The 21,348-nt window shown below is 39.1% G+C and overlaps 1 protein-coding gene across 5 annotated transcripts in view; it reads right to left on the bottom strand.

Annotated features, from left to right (window-relative positions):
- LOC126210137 (zinc finger protein 235-like) overlaps positions 1-9,500 on the bottom strand; it is an 85,840-nt gene extending 76,340 nt beyond the window's left edge. For 2 of the 5 annotated variants that reach the window (XR_007540617.1, XR_007540616.1), the window contains exon 1: positions 8,631-9,479. Coding sequence is in view for 2 of the 5 variants with exons in the window: in XM_049939287.1 (XP_049795244.1) it covers positions 8,631-8,999 (369 nt within the window). In the remaining 3 variants the exon portion in view is untranslated. Of the gene's footprint in view, positions 1-8,630 lie in introns of all 5 variants that reach the window. The other 3 variants (XR_007540615.1, XM_049939287.1, XM_049939286.1) reach the window with 3 other exon arrangements.
- Between the last annotated feature and the right edge of the window lie 11,848 nt (positions 9,501-21,348).

Below are 21,348 nucleotides of genomic sequence, written 5' to 3' on the forward strand. Positions count from 1 at the left end.
AGCAAGATCTCCGGATCTGTCCCCGATTGAGCATGTTTGGGACTGGATGAAGCGTCGTCTCACGCGGTCTGCACGTCCAGCACGAACGCTGGTCCAAATGAGGCGCCAGGTGGAAATGGCATGGCAAGCCGTTCCACAGGACTACATCCAGCATCTCTACGATCGTCTCCATGGGAGAATAGCAGCCTGCATTGCTGCGAAAGGTGGATATACACTGTACTAGTGCTGACATTGTGCATGCTCTGTTGCCTGTGTCTATGTGCCTGTGGTTCTGTCAGTGTGATCATGTGATGTATCTGACCCCAGGAATGTGTCAATAAAGTTTCCCCTTCCTGGGACAATGAATTCACGGTGTTCTTATTTCAATTTCCAGGAGTGTATGTCACTCCTGTAAAAACTGAAACCTGGTCATTACTCCAATTATACCCTTGTACTTCTTGTGGGAGAATTACACACCAGTTCCCCGCAAAATCACAGGGAATTACTAAACATAGTTCTTCAGCCTGTACACACCCTTTCACTTCTGCAGTTTGTTGTTGTTGCAATTTCTTCAGATACTGGTGTGTTACTGGTTTCACTGACCATTTACCAAGTTCATCAATGAAAATGTCAAAGGCAACAGTTTTCTTAATTGGTTTATTTTCCTCCCATGTTGCATATGTCATTTCTGCAGAGTTATCTGCTACGTCTTCTAGGCCAAGTGTCTGTAGAGACAGTCCTCCCTTTCCAGGGCAGTCACCACATTCTTGAAACAAACAACTCTCTCGCTTTACATCACAGACTACTAATGACTTCACATGCCCCGCCAAGGTGTCATATGTCACATGCTCCAGCAAGTTCTTCAAAGTCACCACACAAAGTTCAAAATTCACGCAGTGCACTCATAGAGTCATCTCTAGGTGGGTGTGGAACTACCCAGTTAGGTTGTATTGCATAAAATTTTGATCTTCCAGTATGTGAAGTTGCATAGTTGCTCTCATAAACTGCAAAAGTTTCTTTACTACTGTGAGTTGTGTACCTCTTCACTTCCAGAACATTTTGACCTTTAAGGTTATAGTGTCTTTTCTGTTGGTACTCTGGCAAGAACAGTCCCATTTATCTTCCAGATAAAATGACTGCACTATCTGAACTTGAGCTGCTTCAACAGGATGACCATAATAGGGATCTGGTCTTCCAAAGACTCCTTTTACAACCTCACATTTCTTGATTTGTCTACCATGTATTTTGATACTGATGGAACATGGTTCAAAATTATTTTCTTTGAAAACATATCTGGAATAATAGTTAAAACTTGCACCTTTTCACTGAAGGATGCACAATATTCAACAGCTGAATTGATATTTGTTAAAAATTCCTGACTCAAGGTGCAAGAGTGCTTTGGTAATTCTTCTTCTGAAGATGGAATTTCTACTTTGAAGAGTGTGGGCAATTTTGCTGTAATGTATTCATTCATAGCTTTAGTAATTTCTTTGCACTTTCTTGGTGCAAAGAGCTTACGACTCTACTTCTCTGACCACGGTTTCTTAACATGACTAACACCTACATATATAGTTGACTGATTCAGGATATTTAATTCTTCCTCAACTGATGAAAAATCTGCATCATCTGCACCATGGGAGGCTTCACCTTGTTCAGATACTATCACTGTTTTATTCTGTCAAAACATTTAGAACACAAAATGTCGTCACTGTAAACATCTTCACTTTCAGTCTTCAAATGAGAACACTTATTCCCAACCTGAACAGAGTCTGTTACAACTATTTTATTGATATACAAATAGTCAGCACACTTCACTCTCATGTGGCCCCAGTCAGAAGACATTTCAAACGGTCCTTTTCACAAAACACACTGCAACTATGTCAACTGGCAAATTCCTCATGAAAACAAAGAACTTACTAGATGGTCTCATATTCCTTAGAAGCCTCTTCAGTAAACAAATTAACACTGAACAACTACAATACAGAAACCTGCAATGAACAACCACGACAAAGACACCGACAAGAAACTACAACAAAGTGTAAGAAATATTTGCAACAATGAAAGTGAAAAGAAATAACTGCAACAAAGAACCTGGTAAGAAATAACTGCAACAAAGAAAATAGAAATAAACATTGTTACAAAGAAATTAGTAAGAAACAACTTCAGTGAAGACATACATTACCCTTGAAAGTAGAAAAAAATGATTCTTTTAAAATAAAACCTGTCCAACTTACAAGCGGAAGCTCTCCTTTACAGCAAATATAGTATTACATGGTACTAGTCAACAGAAAAAAACTAACTTTTCTGGATTGATATTTCTTTAAAAAAGTTTGTTCTGTAAATTATACAAAACATCCCAAAGGTGACAGTAAAAGAACTTTGAAAGATATGTCCAAGCAGAGGATACCACTGTAATCATAAAGCAATTATCTTTCAAACAGAAAAAAACTCTAACAAAATATCTAGAACTGTTATAGAGATACAGCATTTTAAAATTTTTTCGAAAATACGCGTCTTTAAAATGGTGTTCTCAGTGTCATGTTTGGAGGCCTCTATCTTGGGGCAGGATTTTTTTTTTTTTTGATAAAAGAAAAAAAATACGTGTTTCTTACTAACTCCTGAATTTTAACATATGCTAAATTCAATAACATCTGAGACTATGAAGGTAAATCCCCTCCCTGAAGTGATACGGATTATGCCACCTAATTTCCCACACAGCCAAAATAGGCCAGTAATCCTCAATATGGGGCGCTCTGTCCAAATAGCGAGATCTGTACCACAACCCACATCGAATTTCCACAGTGATGACTGGAGGAGCTTTGCCGACCACCTAGATAAGAGATAAATATTTCTGTTTTATTCCACCAGAAACTAAAAACTACCCTTGATTTGTTGGGACCGTTCTTACTGATGCTAAGAAGTTCATCTTTCGTGGATACAGAAAGGAATATATACCAGGGTAGAATGTGCACGGAGAACCACTTTATGAAGAATATAGAAAAACTGGCGACAGTGATATTGCAGATGACTTACTCCAATGTCTTGATACAGCTAGAAGAGCATGATGGTGCGAGACAGTAGAAAATGTATTTCAAACATTCAAGTAGAAAGGCACACAGACTTCTGTATAAGGTTGGCAGAGCCTCCAATAAACCCGTCACAAGCCTGGTTGCTCATGCACCCAAACTGCTAACCATTTAGTTGAGACACCTACATCATTCTGCGACAAACAACATACTTCCAAAATAAAATTCAAACTTACCTCTCTAAAAGCTCAGTGACCAAATGAATCCAATTTCTCTTCACCATTTACACTGACTGAATTGGATGAGGCCTTGAAACAAACTATACCTGGTAAAGCACCTGGTCAGGATGATATACACCCGGAATCTCTGATAAACACGGATATGTTTGTATTGGCACACAACAGCAAGGTCATTAGTGCCTGTGCAAAAATGGATTGAGACAAGTGCCAGTAAAATACAAAAAACACGAAGATATAACAGCACATAAAACACAGGTAACAAAAGTTGGAAAATTATGTGCATACCCACACAGAACCATGGAATGAAGTATTGCATCAGTAATAAAACATTAACAACACAGGAAGAAAGTGGTATAAGGAGCTAAAACAATATACCAGATGGATGTGGCTGGCTGATCACAATAATAAAGAACAGAGAAGCCAACCACTCTGCAACACACTAAAACCTCCAGCCTAAAAGTTTAGGCCAGTGTACAAACACATCACAAAACTTTTAAAACCTTAGTCACACTCGTCTCATCATCAGCTAAAATAGAGAGCAGCAATGTTTGCTTCTGGCCTCAAATCACGATACAAAATGCACTCCGTTAAAATATGGCGGTTAGAGATGTGCCTGCCACAAGCATCACAAAACGGGGGATCCTCTCGCCATAGTAAAAACCTATATGTGAGAGGGCGGTGTCCAAATCCAAGACATGTGAAGGTCATTTCATCCCGCCTGAGCAACTGGAAGAGGAATGCCACAACTGGGTTATTGACTTCACCATCCACAGCTTATTGACTGTCACCACCAGCAATTCCTCACCCCACAACTGCATGCACTTCCTGTCTAGTGTAGAAATGACAGCCTGCAAGGGAGTAGGACACAGTGCCACATCCTGTCCTCTGCAGGCCTTCTTGACAGCCCAATCGGCCTGTGTATTTCCCCATATCCCTACATGCCCTGGCACCCAAAAGAATGACACCTGCTTACTCTGCCGTTGGAGCAAATACAGTTGGTCACATATCAGCTGGACCAACTCCTCAGCTGGGTACAGGTTCTGTACTGATTAATGAGAAACCGTTTGCCACAAATACGACACATCTGCTCCAGTGCCTTCTGAGAAAACAGTATACTTGTCAGGAAGGCGAATCCCTGTGACATGGCTGGGAACACAACAGAGCAGCCAAGGGAATTCCCTTGCTTGGAGCCATCAGTGCACACTATTTTGAAACTGTGATGCATATCTAAAATATTAAAAAACAGACTGAAATGTAAAATCTGACGTACAATCTTTTTTAAAATTTGTCAAGTCTAAAATAAGTATGGGCCTCTGGAGAAGCCAAGGTGGAAATCTGCTCCAACCGTGATGTAAAATGTGAAGACCGACCACACCCATCTCTAGAAGGCAATTCTGTGCACGAATCCCACAGGGCCTCATTGACTGCTGCCAGTTACGAAAAAGCCTTTCGAGTGGAGGCTGAGCACCGGTATGGTAGGTGGGTGTGAACAGTGTTTTATATGCCTGGCACACCATAAGTAGCCGTCGCCTGACATGAAGTGGAGATTCACCAGACTATGCACAGAGGCTTGGGATGGGGCTTGTTCTGAATGCCCCAGTGGCCAACCAAATACCTTCAAGGTGCACTACGTCCAACATCTTTAAATAAGAGGGCCTCGCAGACCCATACACCGTGCACCCATAATCGAGCCGAGATCATATAAATGCTCTGTAAAACTGGAGCAGACAAGTCCTGTCTGCTCCCCATATACTATGGCTAAGACATTTTAAAATACTTACAGTCTTAAGTGACCATTTTTTCATATCCTTAAGATGTAACTATGTAAGCTTAGAGCCAAATATGAGGCCTTACTGTGTCTTTAAAAGTAAAGACAGTGTTACTGACCCTCAACTCAGGGAAGTTTAAAATGGAATGAGAATGGTTAAAAAGAACACACACAGACTTCTCGGTGGAAAACTTAAAACCACTCTTCTGAACCCAGTCATCCAAATGTTGAAGAGTTAATTGCAACTGACATGCTGTCACTGCGAGGCCTGAAGAAGAGCAAAACACAGCGAAGTCATCTACAAATAACGAACATTGGACAGGAATTTGCACTATCGACGTAATGCTAGTATGCTAGTAATAGCTATGGCAAAGACAGCCACACTTAAAACCTTGAGGGACACTGTTCTCCTGCTCAAAGCGATAAGACAGGACGTCACCGACTTGATATCTAAAATATTGTGGTGAGAGGAAGGACTGAATAAAACTGGGAAGACAACCACAAAAACCCCGTTCATGAAGCTGCTCAAAAATAATATGCCTCCAAGTAGTATCATAGGCCTTCCCGATGTCAAAAAATATACCTAGAAGGTGATGCCAGCGTACGAAAGCCTGTTGTACAGCAGCCTCCAGGAGGGCCAGGTTATCAAAGATGGAACGATACCTCCTGAACTCTCAGTCAAAGTGACTAAGGACTTGCCTGGACGTTAAGATCCACACAAGGCGGCGGTTGACCATTCACTCCAAGGTCTTCCCCATGCAGCTAGTGAGGGCAACACTATGGTAACCTGGGCATGTACAGTATTTTCCAGGTTTTAAAAGAGGAATTAAAATTGCTTCACACCATGAGTCAGGTAAGTGACATGATGTCCAAATGGCATTAAAAAGTGCAAGGAGGGTATCTTTGATTTGCATTGTGAGGTGCTACAGCATATTGTAGTGGATCCTGTCATGAACAGGGAATGTGTCACGAACTGCAGACAATGCAGAATTCATCTCCCACATGGAAACTGGGCTGTTGTAATTTTCGTCAGAGGTGGATCAGAAGTCCAAACTACACCTCTCAGCAACTGCTCTATGGCACTGGAAACCTGGACCCTGACTGGCTGTTGCAGTAACTGTGATAAAATATGCTGTCATAGTCTGGGCAATATCTCAGGGATTGGTTTGGAAATTCTCCTGATGGTCCCTACACAATGGAACTGTTGGTGGAATGATTAATGGTGTTTAGGAACCGTTGCCACGACCTCTTCTTGCTCTCTCGAATAATTCGGTGACTTTTTGCCCTCGCCACCTTAAAGGCTGCAAGGTTCTCTGCAGATGGCTGACACTTGAACCTACGCAGAGCCACACACCTGGCCCTGATTTCAGAGCAGCATTCAAAACTCCACCAAGGGACAGGTTGCCTTTTCTATTGTCCCACGGACTGTGGTATGGATGCTGCAGTGGCATCGTGGATCAATTTGAAATATGATCCACCCATTTCTCGACATTTGCAGAATGTTCGAACTGGGCCAACTGGCTATAACGTGTCCAGTCAGCTCTACTGAGCACCCATTGCGGAAGTTTGCTTTGCTGGCAGGTGAATCCAGATTGGGAAGTGATCACTTCTGAGCAAGACATCGACCACTTCCTGTTGAGCAGTGTGAGCAAGAGCTGGAGAGCAATGCAAGAGATCAACGGCAGAGAACAATCCAGTTGCTGTGCAAAAGTGAGTGCTCTGTCTCGCACTTAGCAAGTATTTGCATGACACTAGAAGCCTCTCAATTGCTCTGTCCCTGGGGCAGGTAGTTGTAGAGCCCCAAAGCACATTGTGTGTATTAAAATCACCACAGAGGATGAAGGGGAAGGGGAGCTGTGTAATAAAGATGGTTAGGGCCTCTTCATAACGTGCATCATATGGGTCCAAGTAAAGGGAACATATTGTCAATGGATGACGCATGTGCTCTGATAGAACAACTGCTTGTAAAGTCATCTCAGGTGAGAGAGGTGAGGAGTGGTAGGTGGTACTGATGAAAATACCAACACATCCTTTAGCTCTCTCTCCACCCAGGTCGTTCTTTTTGTAGTGTGCATAGCCTCGCAGCTCAGGGGTGTACAACTGATGGAAATGAGTCTCCTGGAGACTCAGACACAGTGGTCTACCCTGAGATAAGAGACTGAATTCCTCCACATGTGCCCTGAACCCCTGCAAGTTGTACTGTAGGATGGGAGCCATTACATCGATGTGGTTTAAATTTACCCCTATCTTTGCACTGTGGAGGTGAAGCACTTGTAGAGCATGGGGGAGTGGAGCGGCTGCCTGGATCCAAGGTATCTAACTCAATGATGTCCTCCTCATCGGTCGGATGCGAAGAATGATGTCTCACACCACTCGGGATAGATTTTGACTCAAATGTTATGAACCTATCCCTGCACCCCGTCCCTTCAAGGATGAGGGGGAAAGGGGACACTGAGAAGCACTCTGCTTGTTCTGTGTCTTCTTGACACAGTGCGGAACTGTTGTTGGTCTCTTCTGTGGTGGCTGCTTCGATTGCTTTATCCTTGCTCGTTTTGCCTTGGCCTGTACACATGGAAGTACAGATGCTGGTGGTGGATGGTTGTACACTGGACGATGTCTGCGCTGAGGCGTCAACCTTAGGAACACGATTCTGCACCACGGAAGCACAATAAATGGTCAAGACGGGAGCTTTCATCGCCTTAGATTCATTTTTGGCATCAGCATAGGGGATTCAACTGCTGACTTATAGTTCCTGAATTTTTCATTCCTTTGCACAAACAGGGCAGTCTCGGCTCCAGACTGGGTGGCTCCCAGAGCAATCACCACATTCTTGAAACAAACAAGTCTGTCACTTTATGTCATAGACTACTAATGACTTCACACTATGTGCTGCTGCAAAAAAAGGCCATTCTGCTGTAACATCAAAATCCTCCTGATGATTTTCGAATTCTGAGTTATGCAACCTTTAGGTTCCCTGTAAGATTCTATTTGATGGTCCCATATCATGCACAAATGATCTCACAATTAATTCAACATTTTCTATTACTTGAATCTTGTACTTCGTAATGGCTGTGTCGAAGTTATGATAAATGGGCCTACCAAACTTCTGATGACCAAAACTTGAGCATTTTGCGTGCTCCTCTGATAATCTCATCTGCCTGGTCAAAACATCAATTACTGTTTAATTTCACTTAAACAAAGGCAAGAACAACATATTTTTCAATTTCTGCTAATAACTTTGATCAAGGTTTCAAAATACTAACGTGTTTGAACGCTACATTGCTCCTCGAGTCGTCTTCTAACAGTGATCTCACTAGGAAGAGAATATTTCAATACGTCCCTAACAAGTGATAACGCTTCATAAAATAGCCAATGTGAAGTCACAGCTTCGCAATTACTTCAGATGACCAGTTGGTACTCCTTTCATAACTATCTCTAGTTGACAATCAGAAAAAGAGCCCTTAATCATTTTTGAACATTATATAATTTCAGTAACTGCATTTCTCTTATTTATATAATTTATAATGGTTGACATACGCAAACACTGTCGTATCCATAGTGGTGTTCGTTTTCACAGCTAACGTTTTAACCAGTACTAATTAGTTTTAATATATTTACCTGTACAATATCCTCTTGGCGGTAGCTTCGTTTCTGTGCCCGCACATCTCCCTCATCATTACGCTCATTACTAAACCCTATACCGGCACCGGAAGACGGTAGATTTAGTGTTGGAACAGCATCAGTCTTCAATTTGCGTTTCGAAGGAATGTTCAACAGTTCACTTTTCAAATCCCTTTCATAATCCGAATCAATAAAATGTATTGAGCAGACACGAGCATTTTCAACAGAAAACGAATCTGCACGTTTACATGCATTTATCCATTTTTGTTTCGTCTCACTCTTTTTGGGAAATATATGAAACTTAATTCCCAACTGATTTACTTGTCTGCTATGGTTAGTACAACCGGCAATCGCACAGCAAACCATTATTTTCCACTTAAAAACTTAATCTAAAAAATCTGTCCATACACTGATAATTAAGGCGTAACTCTGTACTCAATCGCGTCACTAATAAAACTTCACCCTGACATAAACAACATTGTTTTGGCTCATACGCAAGTACCACACAATGGGTTGTATGAATAAAAACGAGAACATTCTCCAGAGTTGATACTCAGAGCAAAAGAACATTCTCAAAGAAAGTTCTCAGTTTCGTATGAATAAAAACTAGGAAGCATAATGGGTCGTATGAATAAAACAGAGAATATACTTTATACTCAGAAGTTCGGAGAAAGTTCTCTGGTTGGCATGAATAAAGCGAGTCTGAGAATATACTTCACCCGAGTATGTTCTCAGTGTGGGGCGAAGGGTGGGGGAAGTTGCTCAAAGCAAAGTATATTCTCCGATTTCGTATGAATAAAGCCAAAGAAGTTTCTCTCAAGCGGAGAACATTCTCTGTTTTTGTGAGTGAGCTCCATAGCATACTTCGAGCTGAGTGAGTTGTGTTGTGTTGTGTTGTGTTGTTATTAAGCGTTACCGAGTGTTTTTAGCGAAAATGGCGGAATTTATGTTTCTTGGAAGGCAAAAAAAGATATACGTAGTACGCAGGAACACAGAAGAAAGGAACTGTAGAAGTTTGTATAGATTTAACAGTCAAAACATTAATTGGCTGGCGAATCATTTTCTTCCGGAAAATCACGAAAGAAGAGGAGGCGCCCTTTCCAATGAATGCAAAATGAAAATATTTTTGCGCTATTTAGCAGATCCAGGTTTTCCGATAGGTGTAGGAGAAGATTTGGGAGTACACCAGACTACAGTATCAATAACATTTTCGTATGTTCTGCAACAGGTCAACAGGAAAGCACCGTTGTGGATCAGATTTCCGAGAAACATTAACGAACTAGAAACAGCGAAAGTTAATTGGCAATCGAGATACAAGTTTCCATGTGCGGTAGGGGCCCTAGACTGCACTCACATACCTATAATGAAACCTTCTTCACATGGAGACGAATACGTCAATCGAAAGGGCTTTCCATCTATAAACGTGCAGGCGACGTGTGACAACAGTGAAATGTTTACGAGTGTTGATGCTTCATGGCCAGGGTCTGTACATGACGCTAGGATATGGAGAAACTCCGATGTCTATCGTATATTGCGTGAGAACCAGTGCAACGCCCTAATTTTAGGAGACGAAGGATATGGCATTGCACCGTGGTTAATGACACCCTTTCAAAATCCAGAAACACCTGATGAGAGGGCATACAACAGACTTCACTCTAAGGAAAGGGTGATAATCGAACGGTGCTTTGGACAGGTGAAAAGGCGTTTCCCAATTCTGCAAAATAAAATAAGGCTTGCCCAAACAAAAATCCCCAGTGTAATAGTAGCCTGTTTTGTTTTGCACAACGTAGCAAAACATGTAGGGGATGAGGATTTTGAGGCACCTAGTGATGACGACAACAATCTTCCAGTACTGGGAGAAGAGGAAGCAGCAAACGTACGTGTACGTGGAACAAATAGGAGACGGGAAATTGTAAATGTAATACGACAACTGTAATGTATGGGTGTCTGCCCAAAAATTGCATAGTTAAACCCAATTTGATATTTTTTGTAATTATTCCCTCATGAAAATAAAGCACAGTGCTCTGATGTTACGTAATAAAATGCTGTTGAGTGTTGTTTTTTTTTCATTCTCTATGATCGATTTTACTTTCAACAAAAATTGTTTAACATGTAACTATTTGGAACAGAGATACTACTGTAAATAGCTTTGGACACAACAGGTTAACATGAACTGCTGGAACCTTACTGTAATTTCTGTACTGTAACTTCAGCAGATTGATGGCACAAGTTTTTATATTACCTTACCAAAATTGTTCCAAGGATGTGGAGAAGGTATTTGCCACGTGCTAGAGTGAATAAGTGCACAACTGTCTAACCTGCAGCATTTAAAATACAAACAAGTTAGGGTGAAGTGGGGTAACTGTAACCACGTTTTGGCATAGTTCAACTTTGACACCAAATTGGCAACTTGTTATTGAAGATATGATTTTGAAATTTCTCATGCTTAAAGTTTGACTTACTGACTTTTAATAAATACACATTTTGTTTTTGAAAAAAAAAAAAAATAATATGGTCAAATAATTGTTTTCAAAATTTTGTGTTGTGAGATTACCCCATGGTTCAGGGCAAGTGTAACCCCGCATTGTTGTACCCATACAGAGCATTGTAAAAGAGACTTGGTATAAGTGACCTGATTACCCAATTTTTACTGAATTTGAAGGTTTTTAAATTATTAAAATATCTTAAATTTTACTCAAGATATGAACTTTTTAGCACACGCCTCTTTGTATATTATGAAATACACAGAAAATGTTTGCTAAACTAAAAAATAAGTGTTAGCCTAAACCATAAAACACTGAAACAGAATGCATCATAGATGATTTATTTTTGTTTTAGGCCAGTAATTTATTAGTTTAAATTCTACAAAAGTAATTTTTTTTCTTTACTAGGCAGTTTAACAAAAATAATAAAATATGTAGCCTCAAGAGAAATTCACTTTATAAGTTCACTTTCTATTATTTTTCATGGAAATTGAACTAAAGTTGTAGGCAATTTGTGTTTAAAGCTAAACTGCCCTAATTCAACTTATTATATTCACACTTAGGCCCTAACTATTATTTAGTCATTGAACGTTGTATGAATCAAACGTAACCCCAAATGTCAGGTCTCCCTTGTGACCCAAAGTAGGCTCAGGCAGCACTGAACTTTGAGTATGTTACTCTCTCGCAGAGTGAAAATGTAGACGTCCATTCAAGTCCAAAAATTAATTACCAATTTATGTCACATTTGACAACTTCTGGTTAAATATAACAAAGAAAGGAGTAAATTAACATGTGTGATAAATCAGAGGTAAAAATACAGCTTCTTTAAGGCGCCATAAGCCATGGTTACATTAACCCCATGGTTACACTTACCCCACTTCACCCATACTCTTTTTGCTTTACTTTACCAGAAATTGTTTCAAGGATGTGGTGAAGATATTTCCCAGGTGCTACAGTAAATAATAGCACAACTGTCTTACCTGCAGCATTTAATATACAAACAAGTTACTCTTTTTGCTTTACTTTACCAGAAACTGTTTCAAGGATGTGGTGAAGGTATTTGCCAGGTGCTACAGTAAATAATAGCACAACTGTCTTACCTGCGAAAGTTAATTGGCAATCGAGATACAAGTTTCCATGTGCGGTAGGGGCCCTAGACTGCACTCACATACCTATAATGAAACCTTCTTCACATGGAGACGAATACGTCAATCGAAAGGGCTTTCCATCTATAAACGTGCAGGCGACGTGTGACAACAGTGAAATGTTTACGAGTGTTGATGCTTCATGGCCAGGGTCTGTACATGATGCTAGGATATGGAGAAACTCCGATGTCTATCGTATATTGCGTGAGAACCAGTGCAACGCCCTAATTTTAGGAGACGAAGGATATGGCATTGCACCGTGGTTAATGACACCCTTTCAAAATCCAGAAACACCTGATGAGAGGGCATACAACAGACTTCACTCTAAGGAAAGGGTGATAATCGAACGGTGCTTTGGACAGGTGAAAAGGCGTTTCCCAATTCTGCAAAATAAAATAAGGCTTGCCCAAACAAAAATCCCCAGTGTAATAGTAGCCTGTTTTGTTTTGCACAACGTAGCAAAACATGTAGGGGATGAGGATTTTGAGGCACCTAGTGATGACGACAACAATCTTCCAGTACTGGGAGAAGAGGAAGCAGCAAACGTACGTGTACGTGGAACAAATAGGAGACGGGAAATTGTAAATGTAATACGACAACTGTAATGTATGGGTGTCTGCCCAAAAATTGCATAGTTAAACCCAATTTGATATTTTTTGTAATTATTCCCTCATGAAAATAAAGCACAGTGCTCTGATGTTACGTAATAAAATGCTGTTGAGTGTTGTTTTTTTTTCATTCTCTATGATCGATTTTACTTTCAACAAAAATTGTTTAACATGTAACTATTTGGAACAGAGATACTACTGTAAATAGCTTTGGACACAACAGGTTAACATGAACTGCTGGAACCTTACTGTAATTTCTGTACTGTAACTTCAGCAGATTGATGGCACAAGTTTTTATATTACCTTACCAAAATTGTTCCAAGGATGTGGAGAAGGTATTTGCCACGTGCTAGAGTGAATAAGTGCACAACTGTCTAACCTGCAGCATTTAAAATACAAACAAGTTAGGGTGAAGTGGGGTAAGTGTAACCACGTTTTGGCATAGTTCAACTTTGACACCAAATTGGCAACTTGTTATTGAAGATATGATTTTGAAATTTCTCATGCTTAAAGTTTGACTTACTGACTTTTAATAAATACACATTTTGTTTTTGAAAAAAAAAAAAAAAATAATATGGTCAAATAATTGTTTTCAAAATTTTGTGTTGTGAGATTACCCCATGGTTCAGGGCAAGTGTAACCCCGCATTGTTGTACCCATACAGAGCATTGTAAAAGAGACTTGGGATAAGTGACCTGATTACCCAATTTTTACTGAATTTGAAGGTTTTTAAATTATTAAAATATCTTAAATTTTACTCAAGATATGAACTTTTTAGCACACGCCTCTTTGTATATTATGAAATACACAGAAAATGTTTGCTAAACTAAAAAATAAGTGTTAGCCTAAACCATAAAACACTGAAACAGAATGCATCATAGATGATTTATTTTTGTTTTAGGCCAGTAATTTATTAGTTTAAATTCTACAAAAGTAATTTTTTTTCTTTACTAGGCAGTTTAACAAAAATAATAAAATATGTAGCCTCAAGAGAAATTCACTTTATAAGTTCACTTTCTATTATTTTTCATGGAAATTGAACTAAAGTTGTAGGCAATTTGTGTTTAAAGCTAAACTGCCCTAATTCAACTTATTATATTCACACTTAGGCCCTAACTATTATTTAGTCATTGAACGTTGTATGAATCAAACGTAACCCCAAATGTCAGGTCTCCCTTGTGACCCAAAGTAGGCTCAGGCAGCACTGAACTTTGAGTATGTTACTCTCTCGCAGAGTGAAAATGTAGACGTCCATTCAAGTCCAAAAATTAATTACCAATTTATGTCACATTTGACAACTTCTGGTTAAATATAACAAAGAAAGGAGTATCTTCACATCATTGAAACAATTTCTGGTAAAGTAAAGCAAAAAGAGTAACTTGTTTGTATTTTAAATGCTGCAGGTTAGACAGTTGTGCACTTATTCACTATAGCACCTGGGAAATATCTTCACCACATCCTTGAAACAATTTCTGGTAATGTAAAGCAAAAAGAGTAACTTGTTTTACTGTAGCATCTGGCAAATACCTTCACCACTAATTTTTGGTACAGTAAAGCAAAAAGAGTAACTTGTTTGTATTTTAAATGCTGCAGGTAAGACAGTTGTGCTATTATTTACTGTAGCACCTGGCAAATACCTTCACCACATCCTTGAAACAGTTTGTGGTAAAGTAAAGCAAAAAGAGTAACTTGTTTGTATTTTAAATGCTGCAGGTTAGACAGTTGTGCACTTATTCACTGTAGCACCTGGCAAATATCTTCACCACATCCTTGAAACAGTTTCTGGTAAAGTAAAGCAAAAAGAGTAACTTGTTTGTATTTTAAATGCTGCAGGTTAGACAGTTGTGCACTTATTCACTATAGCACCTGGGAAATATCTTCACCACATCCTTGAAACAATTTCTGGTAATGTAAAGCAAAAAGAGTAACTTGTTTTACTGTAGCATCTGGCAAATACCTTCACCACTAATTTTTGGTACAGTAAAGCAAAAAGAGTAACTTGTTTGTATTTTAAATGCTGCAGGTAAGACAGTTGTGCTATTATTTACTGTAGCACCTGGCAAATATCTTCACCACATCCTTGAAACAGTTTCTGGTAAAATAAAGCAAAAAGAGTAACTTCTTTGTATTTTAAATGCTGCAGGTTAGACAGTTGTGCACTTATTCACTGTAGCACCTGGGAAATACCTTCATCACATCCTTGAAACAGTTCCTGGTAAAGTAAAGCAAAAAGAGTAACTTGTTTGTATTTTAAATGCTGCAGGTAAGACAGTTGTGCACTTATTCACTGTAGCACCTGGCAAATATCTTCACCACATCCTTGAAACAGTTTCTGGTAAAGTAAAGCAAAAAGAGTAACTTGTTTGTATTTTAAATGCTGCAGGTTAGACAGTTGTGCACTTATTCACTGTAGCACCTGGCAAATACCTTCACCACATCCTTGAAACAGTTTCTGGTAAAATAAAGCAAAAAGAGTAACATGTTTGTATTTTAAATGCTGCAGGTTAGACAGTTGTGCACTTATTCACTGTAGCACCTGCGAAATATCTTCACCACATCCTTGAAACAGTTTCTGGTAAAGTAAAGCAAAAAGAGTAACTTGTTTGTATTTTAAATGCTGCAGGTAAGACAGTTGTGCTATTATTTACTGTAACACCTGGCAAATACCTTCACCACATCCTTGAAACAGTTTCTGGTAAAGTAAAGCAAAAAGAGTAACTTGTTTGTATTTTAAATGCTGCAGGTTAGACAGTTGTGCAGTTATTCACTGTAGCACCTGGCAAATACCTTCACCACATCCTTGAAACAGTTTCTGGTAAAATAAAGCAAAAAGAGTAACATGTTTCTATTTTAAATGCTGCAGGTTAGACAGTTGTGCACTTATTCACTATAGCACCTGGCAAATACCTTCACCACATCCTTGAAACAATTTCTGGTAATGTAAAGCAAAAAGAGTAACTTGTTTTACTGTAGCATCTGGCAAATACCTTCACCACTAATTTTTGGTACAGTAAAGCAAAAAGAGTAACTTGTTTGTATTTTAAATGATGCAGGTAAGACAGTTGTGCTATTATTTACTGTAGCACCTGGCAAATATCTTCACCACATCCTTGAAACAGTTTCTGGTAAAATAAAGCAAAAAGAGTAACTTCTTTGTATTTTAAATGCTGCAGGTTAGACAGTTGTGCACTTATTCACTGTAGCACCTGGGAAATACCTTCATCACATCCTTGAAACAGTTCCTGGTAAAGTAAAGCAAAAAGAGTAACTTGTTTGTATTTTAAATGCTGCAGGTAAGACAGTTGTGCTATTATTTACTGTAGCACCTGGCAAATACCTTCACCACATCCTTGAAACAGTTTCTGGTAAAGTAAAGCAAAAAGAGTAACTTGTTTGTATTTTAAATGCTGCAGGTTAGACAGTTGTGCACTTATTCACTGTAGCACCTGGCAAATATCTTCACCACATCCTTGAAACAGTTTCTGGTAAAGTAAAGCAAAAAGAGTAACTTGTTTGTATTTTAAATGCTGCAGGTTAGACAGTTGTGCACTTATTCACTGTAGCACCTGGCAAATACCTTCACCACATCCTTGAAACAGTTTCTGGTAAAATAAAGCAAAAAGAGTAACATGTTTGTATTTTAAATGCTGCAGGTTAGACAGTTGTGCACTTATTCACTGTAGCACCTGCGAAATATCTTCACCACATCCTTGAAACAGTTTCTGGTAAAGTAAAGCAAAAAGAGTAACTTGTTTGTATTTTAAATGCTGCAGGTAAGACAGTTGTGCTATTATTTACTGTAGCACCTGGCAAATACCTTCACCACATCCTTGAAACAGTTTCTGGTAAAGTAAAGCAAAAAGAGTAACTTGTTTGTATTTTAAATGCTGCAGGTTAGACAGTTGTGCACTTATTCACTGTAGCACCTGGCAAATACCTTCACCACATCCTTGAAACAGTTTCTGGTAAAGTAAAGCAAAAAGAGTAACTTGTTTGTATTTTAAATGCTGGGGGTTAGACAGTTGTGCACTTATTCACTATAGCACCTGGGAAATATCTTCACCACACCCTTGAAACAATTTCTGGTAATGTAAAGCAAAAAGAGTAACTTGGTTTACTGTAGCATCTGGCAAATACCTTCACCACTAATTTTTGGTACAGTAAAGCAAAAAGAGTAACTTGTTTGTATTTTAAATGCTGCAGGTAAGACAGTTGTGCTATTATTTACTGTAGCACCTGGCAAATACCTTCACCACATCCTTGAAACAATTTCTGGTAAAGTAAAGCAAAAAGAGTATGGGTGAAGTGGGGTAAGTGTAACCATGGGGTTAATGTAACCATGGCTTATGGCGCCTTAAAGAAGCTGTATTTTTACCTCTGATTTATCACACATGTTAATTTACTCCTTTCTTTGTTATATTTAACCAGAAGTTGTCAAATGTGACATAAATTGGTAATTAATTTTTGGACTTGAATGGACGTCTACATTTTCACTCTGCGAGAGAGTAACATACTCAAAGTTCAGTGCTGCCTGAGCCTACTTTGGGTCACAAGGGAGACCTGACATTTGGGGTTACGTTTGATTCATACAACGTTCAATGACTAAATAATAGTTAGGGCCTAAGTGTGAATATAATAAGTTGAATTAGGGCAGTTTAGCTTTAAACACAAATTGCCTACAACTTTAGTTCAATTTCCATGAAAAATAATAGAAAGTGAACTTATAAAGTGAATTTCTCTTGAGGCTACATATTTTATTATTTTTGTTAAACTGCCTAGTAAAGAAAAAAAATTACTTTTGTAGAATTTAAACTAATAAATTACTGGCCTAAAACAAAAATAAATCATCTATGATGCATTCTGTTTCAGTGTTTTATGGTTTAGGCTAACACTTATTTTTTAGTTTAGCAAACATTTTCTGTGTATTTCATAATATACAAAGAGGCGTGTGCTAAAAAGTTCATATCTTGAGTAAAATTTAAGATATTTTAATAATTTAAAAACCTTCAAATTCAGTAAAAATTGGGTAATCAGGTCACTTATCCCAAGTCTCTTTTACAATGCTCTGTATGGGTACAACAATGCGGGGTTACACTTGCCCTGAACCATGGGGTAATCTCACAACACAAAATTTTGAAAACAATTATTTGACCATATTATTTTTTTTTTTTTCAAAAACAAAATGTGTATTTATTAAAAGTCAGTAAGTCAAACTTTAAGCATGAGAAATTTCAAAATCATATCTTCAATAACAAGTTGCCAATTTGGTGTCAAAGTTGAACTATGCCAAAACGTGGTTACACTTACCCCACTTCACCCTAACTTGTTTGTATTTTAAATGCTGCAGGTTAGACAGTTGTGCACTTATTCACTCTAGCACGTGGCAAATACCTTCTCCACATCCTTGGAACAATTTTGGTAAGGTAATATAAAAACTTGTGCCATCAATCTGCTGAAGTTACAGTACAGAAATTACAGTAAGGTTCCAGCAGTTCATGTTAACCTGTTGTGTCCAAAGCTATTTACAGTAGTATCTCTGTTCCAAATAGTTACATGTTAAACAATTTTTGTTGAAAGTAAAATCGATCATAGAGAATGAAAAAAAAACAACACTCAACAGCATTTTATTACGTAACATCAGAGCACTGTGCTTTATTTTCATGAGGGAATAATTACAAAAAATATCAAATTGGGTTTAACTATGCAATTTTTGGGCAGACACCCATACATTACAGTTGTCGTATTACATTTACAATTTCCCGTCTCCTATTTGTTCCACGTACACGTACGTTTGCTGCTTCCTCTTCTCCCAGTACTGGAAGATTGTTGTCGTCATCACTAGGTGCCTCAAAATCCTCATCCCCTACATGTTTTGCTACGTTGTGCAAAACAAAACAGGCTACTATTACACTGGGGATTTTTGTTTGGGCAAGCCTTATTTTATTTTGCAGAATTGGGAAACGCCTTTTCACCTGTCCAAAGCACCGTTCGATTATCACCCTTTCCTTAGAGTGAAGTCTGTTGTATGCCCTCTCATCAGGTGTTTCTGGATTTTGAAAGGGTGTCATTAACCACGGTGCAATGCCATATCCTTCGTCTCCTAAAATTAGGGCGTTGCACTGGTTCTCACGCAATATACGATAGACATCGGAGTTTCTCCATATCCTAGCGTCATGTACAGACCCTGGCCATGAAGCATCAACACTCGTAAACATTTCACTGTTGTCACACGTCGCCTGCACGTTTATAGATGGAAAGCCCTTTCGATTGACGTATTCGTCTCCATGTGAAGAAGGTTTCATTATAGGTATGTGAGTGCAGTCTAGGGCCCCTACCGCACATGGAAACTTGTATCTCGATTGCCAATTAACTTTCGCTGTTTCTAGTTCGTTAATGTTTCTCGGAAATCTGATCCACAACGGTGCTTTCCTGTTGACCTGTTGCAGAACATACGAAAATGTTATTGATACTGTAGTCTGGTGTACTCCCAAATCTTCTCCTACACCTATCTGAAAACCTGGATCTGCTAAATAGCGCAAAAATATTTTCATTTTGCATTCATTGGAAAGGGCGCCTCCTCTTCTTTCGTGATTTTCCGGAAGAAAATGATTCGCCAGCCAATTAATGTTTTGACTGTTAAATCTATACAAACTTCTACAGTTCCTTTCTTCTGTGTTCCTGCGTACTACGTATATCTTTTTTTGCCTTCCAAGAAACATAAATTCCGCCATTTTCGCTAAAAACACTCGGTAACGCTTAATAACAACACAACACAACACAACTCACTCAGCTCGAAGTATGCTATGGAGCTCACTCACAAAAACAGAGAATGTTCTCCGCTTGAGAGAAACTTCTTTGGCTTTATTCATACGAAATCGGAGAATATACTTTGCTTTGAGCAACTTCCCCCACCCTTCGCCCCACACTGAGAACATACTCGGGTGAAGTATATTCTCAGACTCGCTTTATTCATGCCAACCAGAGAACTTTCTCCGAACTTCTGAGTATAAAGTATATTCTCTGTTTTATTCATACGACCCTATACGTCATAGCAACTGCTGCTCCTGCTGGCTACTGACAAGTGAGCGCTGGTTGGGTTCACTCTGACGTCAGCAGCGCAGCTTGCTACTGCGCCTACAGCTCGTGAAAATAGCATATCCGTGAGCTGAAACAATGTAAGATAGTTAAAATCATAAACAAGATAGATTGCGAGGCCAACGAGAAAGGCAGTCCGCGACACGTATGTCTCTTAGGTAGGCCTTCGCTCGCTTAGCTCAGCAGACAAACTACTTTTCTATACCTGTAAACTCATAACTACGAGTGTGCGTAACAAACGAGAATTGTATCTTCTACTCGAATCCGCTATTATGGGGTCTTACTGTTGTTAGTCCTACAATGATCGGATGTCTATAGGCCTACATATAGTTTGTTACGACTGTACTGGGGTACAATAAAATTGAAATCATGCCAAAATAATTATCAACTGCATAAGGCACCACTTCTTGTATGAACTGAGGACTGTTAAGCAGAAGACACTAAATGCTATAAACAAGTTGTTATACCATTTATATCGAGCACTGATCTTGAATTAAATTTTGTTGTAGTACTGTTAATCAGTAAGACTTCATAATGCCAGTTTCCAGTAGAAGATGCAATTCTCGTTAGTACGTATACGCCCAGCTGCGAATTAACAGGTTTTGCAACGCATTTTGTCTGCTGAGCTGAGCTACCATTGCGATTTTAACAAGAAAACAATGTGCCTTATTGATGTTACACACGTAGTAGGGCAGTTAACCTGATTTCTGCGAAGTTCCTAATATTAATGCAATGATTACCGTTTTTGCATGTGGCCTGAAGGCATTCTGGCACGTCTGTTTACAAACTTACATACGTACAGACACTAATACTTGTTCCATAGATCATGAATACGACATTTCGTAATGATGTGGAACAAAATTACAGTTCTGCATGAATACTTCCAGAATGAGATTTTCACTCTGTGGAAGTGTGCGCTGATATGAAACTTCCTGGCAGATTAAAACTGTGTGCCGGACCGAGACTCGAAGGAGACGAGCTACTGGCAGAAGTAGAGCTGTGAGGACGAGGCGTGAGCCGTGCTTGGGTAACTCAGACGGTAGAGCACTTGCCCGCGTAAGGCATAGATCCCGATTTCGAGTCTCGGTCCGGCACACAGTTTTAATCTGCCTGGAACTTTCAGTGAATACTTGTTTTTGTTGCAGTGCGAGTCTTTTGGTCCACCGTTTCCACAGGAGTGGAACACAAAACATCAGTTTGGTAGGCAACATTACTTTTTTGACGATTCCTCAACAAAAGGGCGAAATGTTTTGTTATGCTTTTGTTGTTGTTGTTGTTGTTGTCTTCAGTTCAGAGACTGGTTTGATGCAGCTCTCCACACTACTCTATCCTGTACAAGCTTCTTCATCTCCAAGTACCTACTGCAACCGACATCCTTCTGAAT

Source organism: Schistocerca nitens, chromosome 10 (genome assembly GCF_023898315.1).
Source record: "Schistocerca nitens isolate TAMUIC-IGC-003100 chromosome 10, iqSchNite1.1, whole genome shotgun sequence".
In the NCBI taxonomy this organism is placed as follows: domain Eukaryota; kingdom Metazoa; phylum Arthropoda; class Insecta; order Orthoptera; family Acrididae; genus Schistocerca; species Schistocerca nitens.